This window comes from Osmia lignaria, chromosome 15 (genome assembly GCF_051020975.1).
Source record: "Osmia lignaria lignaria isolate PbOS001 chromosome 15, iyOsmLign1, whole genome shotgun sequence".
NCBI lineage: Eukaryota > Metazoa > Arthropoda > Insecta > Hymenoptera > Megachilidae > Osmia > Osmia lignaria.
The window spans coordinates 7584193-7590261 of NC_135046.1; the positions used below are offsets into that span (position 1 = coordinate 7584193).

The 6069-nt window shown below is 42.5% G+C and overlaps 1 protein-coding gene across 4 annotated transcripts in view; it reads left to right on the plus strand.

Annotated features, from left to right (window-relative positions):
* The window catches only part of Scgdelta (sarcoglycan delta), a 159207-nt gene extending 156756 nt beyond the window's left edge, over positions 1–2451 (plus strand). For all 4 annotated transcript variants that reach the window (XM_034315073.2, XM_034315074.2, XM_034315076.2 and 1 more), the window contains one exon: positions 1281–2451. In XM_034315073.2, the coding sequence (XP_034170964.2) occupies positions 1281–1626 (346 nt within the window). In that variant the 3' untranslated portion in view covers positions 1627–2451. The remainder of the gene's footprint in view (positions 1–1280) is intronic.
* Positions 2452–6069: the final 3618 nt, after the last annotated feature.

Here is a 6069-nt window from a genome sequence, read left to right on the forward strand (position 1 = left end):
AGAATGCTGCTTTTGCTCAGAATAATTAGACCGGTTAAATTAAAATATAATTACAACTTTTGACATTCTAATTTAAATTACTTCACGTAAATACTTGACACAGTCACCCATATACGAATATTTTTTTCTCTCAGACAGTAGTTGTTTTTGTTCTACATTTATTCCGTGCCTTTCTAAACGTGGATTTGACCCAGTTAAACAAATCTCTGGTACATTTTCGATTGGCTTTCTCCAACGTCCCGATAATCATCCTCTATACAGTGGTGGATGCAAACGTGTACAAATAACTGAGCGATTCGAGACGTATTCGATGCTCGTCGACTATAAATAATCGAGCAGGTACTCACACGGGATTAAACTCGTGGTAATGCGTTAAGCCTACAACACTATTCGAAACCGGTCCCAGCTTACGATCAAACGAATTGTGTAATCCGTGGTAACGATTAATTAACCACTTCTCGCAACTATATATTTCCTCTATACTTTATCAATTTCCTTATTGTCGTTTAATGAAAACGATACATATTTAAAGTTTTAATTTTTTCAAAAATTGCGTTTATTGTTTAAACACGAGTTAATAATTTTTCGATATTCGAGAGTACTCTGAACGCGAATTGTAAACAATCGTGATCGAGCATGCTCTTCGTTAAAATTTCAAATAAAATCATCGAGCTATTTGGCTGGGAAATGTCGGTGGCTTGAAACTTCCCGGAAGTGGCCGCGAAAGTAGCAATCATCGCGATCCTAGGAAACGTTCCAACAGGGTGTGTATTACGAGGCGGAAAGTCGGGAATTTTCTAAGAGGACGAAGCGATCAAAGACGGATCGAGCACCGGTACCGCGGTTATTGATAGTGTCGGGCAATTTACAGACGGATTTACGATTACAATAAAACTTTGCTCGCGCGGAAAATTATATTCATAGGATTGGATTTATGCCAGATATGAAATACCGAGGATCCTCGGCCGTGCTGGCGGAGCTTGCAAGCAATAGGTCGGCGAACAGGGGGTTGAAGGGAGGAGGTATCGGAAGAAAGGCACGATCGAAGACGCTGCTTTACCACTTCTTAGAGAGGAGAATCGATTATTGCGAGTCTGACGTTGCAGTCGACTCAATTCCGTATTATTTTGTTGAACGATATTACGGACAAAGCTCTTCTAGACCTATTTCTTCCTTTCCAGCTGCATCTTCGTTTCCCAGTAGAATTTCTTTGCTTTGCTCTCTTATACATAATAATTAATCCTCCGACAATGTAATCGTGTTAAAATTATCGGTTGCAGACTAGAGTCAGCGACCAGATCCTTGAAGATCAGCGCTCCTCAACGAGTGGTGATCGAATCATGGGCCAACGAAATATCAGCTTCCTGTCTAACTGATTTGAAGCTACAAAGCGTCCACGGTGCCATCAAGCTAGACGCAAAGGCTTTGTTCATGAAGGGTCTTAAAACAGCCAGTCCGAGCCAAGGGCACTCGTCGAGAGAACAACAACAACAACACTCCTCCAGGACATCTTCTCATCAGAATCAAAGGGACACGACCATTTATCAGTTATGTGCCTGTGCTAACGGCAAACTGTTTCTCGCTAGATCCGAGGGTACCTGCCAAGCGGACAAATCAATTTGCTAATACCAGACATTCGAGTAAAGCAACGTTCAACCTCGAAGAATCTGATCGAGCAAGATCAAAGACACTAGTATCTACGTGAGAACGCTAACGAACGATGAACTGGTGACGAAGAAAGTGTTGCAAAAGTAGAATCCATGCAGGTGACGGTGTACAGTAGTCGAAAGTCCCGAGATCGCCCAAGGCCTTTGCTTTTCGCTGGTGTTTTCGTGTTCTAGAGGAACCGCGTTCATTTTCTTTTTTTTTTTTTTTTCAATCTCTTCGTGATCCGAATGCGAACAAGAAACAGAACGTGTGCTCTGAGATAGCTCTGAACATATCAGTTTCTTTGAAGGACGCAGTAGAAGTGATCCAGGGTGTTAGAGTTCTTCCAAAACAGCCAGTTAATTGCCTGAATTATCTTGTATATCATTGAGAAACTGTCCAATTATTATTGGTCGAATAATGGCTGGCAATCGAATCATCACCTCGTTCCTGTCTCTCCCTGTTCACTTAGACTGAATCGTTTCTACGCTACCGGGTTTCTTTGCGCGAAATTACGCGCGGCCAGTCGGTAGGCAACGATTCGCAGTTCCTTTGAACCAAAGCAATGAACGATAAGCGTTGATGCGATGAAGAAGTGTGCGAAACAAGATGGTAAACCTTGTCGCGTTTAGCTGCATATGTCTGTTCGCTCGGTTCTGAGTACACCGATTAGAGGAACGTTTATTTTGGTGCGTGTTTTATGGTAAAATGGAGGCGCGAGTGTAGTTCATTGTAAAAGGATCAGATTGTGATCCAGCTTGTACGCTGTACATCGGCCATGTCCATCTATTTATGTATGTGGCAATAAAGTCGTTATTGTTACTATTATTATTAAATGCTGCAACGTCATTGATTTCCTCGTTTGTCTTGGAATCGAGCCGACCAACTGGGCTCTGTATTCGTCGCGGATACAAACAGGTACGTTTATTAATACTTGAATCGTTAATTTGTTGCTTCCGGTGTAGAAGAGCGCGACGTACGAATAGAAAGCAACTTGTATAGATTTCCAATGGAAGGAGTGTCTAGGCGCAGCCGCGAGTCAGTAGTACGATAAACGATAACGGAAGCGAAATTAGGCGAAACGAAAATAGTTTCAAGGGAAGCCGATCTCGCTGCATAATATAGTATATGTCAAGCCAGCTGACAGGTAGCAGGGGCAATCTCACCTAGTAGCCTCTTAAACGGCTCTGACGGCAAGGTAATTTTCTTGGAATTCGAGATTAAAATTGCATCCAGGCTAGAAGGGAACAAAGTGCGCCCCCAGCCATACCGAGGACGGGGGTTGGAACGGAGTAACGGCGATGGGGGATGGAACAATCTAACAAGCAGCTGCGAAAAAGGTGGGGCACGTCGTAAGCGGTGTGAATTAGCAGCAACCGAGTAAAAAGAAAAAAGAAATACTGGTCGGGTGAAAAATGCCCCTTAAATCCCTTTGCATTACCCTAAGACAAGAAGTATCCCGCTACACCGGCTGAAAATGTTCTCCGACCACCGGTTCGGTAAATTTCATCAGACCTTACGCAGGCCTTGTACCCAGTTCTCTCTTTTCTTTTTTACGTCATACCGTCCGAGTTCTTTCTTTGTGTAAATTGTATTCCTTCAAGAGAAATATTCGTCGTAATGAACGAGCTGAATGGCACGATGGAAATTAGCTAGTATGGAAATTAACTATTTATCTTTCTTTCAGTACTTATGGTCAAAACAATAAATTAATTTAAAATGTACTTAGGAACGGATCCTGATTTCAAAGCAAATAATATGCTGATAATTAATTATAATTTTATATTATGACCATAATATCAAACGTGCACGGAACTGTCTCCTCATTTTAGTATCTTTTTAAATCATAACAGGGAGTCTGTGACAATCTCCGCAACGCTCAACGCGTTAATTAGCTGACCAATTAAAAACTCGGCAAATGATTTCAACCACTCTTTGTATATTCAGGTTTGTTAACGTTTCAGACCTTCCGTTCCCGTGATAAAAATTGTGCAGCTGGCGGAACGAAGTTTCGATATTTCATCGCGATGAAAGTTTCGAAAATTTCTTCTTCGCAAAGAATGATTAGACGCGGGCAAGATTTCCTCCGAGCATCGTGGACAGGCGTGGCTCGGTGTTCTCAAAGAAACGGGGCGGATAATTAATCTGGAATCTATTCAGGGGCCATTACTGTGCTCCGACTCGAGATTGATTAATTAACCGGCAGCTTTGTTTATATAGTACCAAGGACTATTAACCGAGTGCTTCGCCAGTTAAATTACTTGCGCGATGCTCGACTGATGCGACACGGTTGCAGTTTTCTGTTCACTCGCTCGAGCTAAGGCGGTTGCCTCGCAACCCTCCCCTTCACGAACAGGGGACGAGCCTCGATGTTGCTAACCCGTTGCAACCTGTCAGATGGATTCTGTGAAGCGTGAAATTGTTGCACGTGGCTGATAAAGCTTTAAATACGAATTAGTGGCACTCGTGCCACGACGAAACCTGCCGCGTTCCGCCACCGTCATACGGGACGCCTCTTCCGCGCACGTGCGCGCACCTATACCTCTGTAATTAGTAGCTGATTTTCGGAGCCGTTTCAAGAGGTACACTCGTTCGGCGACCACCGATAACGCCGTAATTAGTTTTACCCGTGAATCCAGCTAGGTTCGTTGAAAATCCACTAGCGCCAGGGATGTCCCGTTGGCTCGTTGCCCGTTACACGAATTTATCGAGCTCGTAAAGGGAATGTAACGGGGTAGGGAAAAGGGTCGGTTAGAGAGGAGATTGCAGCTACCTCGGCGACAACCAGACAGTGAGGAAGATGTCTTTCGAGGAATATTGAATATCGAATTAGAATACTCGGCTATCTTTAGGTGGCCTGAAGCGTGAGTAGTAACTTGGTCGTTCGAGCGAAGTGGTCGAATTGAAATTCTCTGATGTTAAAAGGAAAAATGATCTTAGGCATCTTCGTGGTCTTCTTCTTAGGTACAAGATTGGATAGTTTTAAAGTTGTTCGAGAGATTCGACAAGCTTTTATAAGATATTTTGTAACAAGTAAAGTGATATGTTTCCTGTTACAATAATCTTGAAAAATCTTGGAAAATCGTGGGAACGTATTGCATTCAATATATCACGATACGTTTCCATTAAACATCGTAGAGAAGTGACATAAAAGAATAATAATACATCAAACATCGTGAAGTAGACGAATAATAATATAAATTTCCTCTGAATCGAGGGTTCGTGTGACGAGAAACGAGACGAAGTAGAAACAAAGGGAACGCTTTGAAGCAGAGAGGGTAGGTGTGAGGTAATTCGATGAAGGTTCCCAGAGACCTCGATAACGTCGTCATTGGCTGGTGTGTTTGTTTAAAGTGTAAATGCAAATTACGGGACCGCTATAACAGGTAGTTGCTTCGCGAGCAGACACGATGGGAACCGGTGGGAGGGTGGATCGAACAAACGTTTGTAAGGAGATTGTGCCGATGGGTAGGGGATGTGCGTTCAAGGGGAAGAGATTGTCTTGAGATCGAAGGTTGAAACACTCTCACCCTGAACAGCTCTCTTGCTCTCCGATCAGACCCGGCAAATGGATAAATTACTCTGCCTTTTCTCGTGACATCATCAGGAACCTTGTCAGCCTTCGAGGTTACCTCTGTCACAGCCCTTGGAATTCGATTTCGAGCTGGTGCACAAGGATAAAAATAATATTAACTGTATTCGATAGAACAGAAAGAACAGTTTGAAACGAGTAATTCGTCTTGACGTTTCAATTCTCCTCTCCAATTTTCTTTTCTTGACTTATCAAAATACTACTCCATATCCGGACCAAATAAACACTATAGAATAAAGAATAATTCTTATTCTATTTAATTTAGCCGACGCATTCTATTTAATTTGTTTCTTTTATTTAATTTTGTCGTTGTAACAGAAACTTCCCAAGTCGTTTTCTCCCTGTTTTTTTATATTTTCGGAGCAGAGTTGGGAAAATGGGACGCGATGAAAGATTCACAGGGATCCGTACGTTCCGTTGCGTTTCCAAGCGACTCGTAACCATTCGCTAAGTTGATGCAAATTTCACGAACAACCCGCTGCGGACAATTTTAATCAAGCGAATAAAAGAATCGACACGTGAACGAATTTATCATTGAATTTTTCTTTTACCTCTAATCAGAAACTGATCCAAATAAGGAGAATCATCTCCGAGAGTTATGCAACTTTCAATACATAATTTAGGATCAAAAATATCCTACCACTTCAGCAAGTTTTTGGAACCCATTTCTGCTTCAAAGTCGACAAAATACACGCCGGAAACGCGTTTGGTTCGCAATGTAAAAGATTAACGAAGTCTCGGTATCGAACGGACCTGTAACACGGGTCAGGTTGCGGCGTTCAAACGTTGCTCTTCCTTCAAACATTCAAGGAGTCGATGGGTCAATCGAA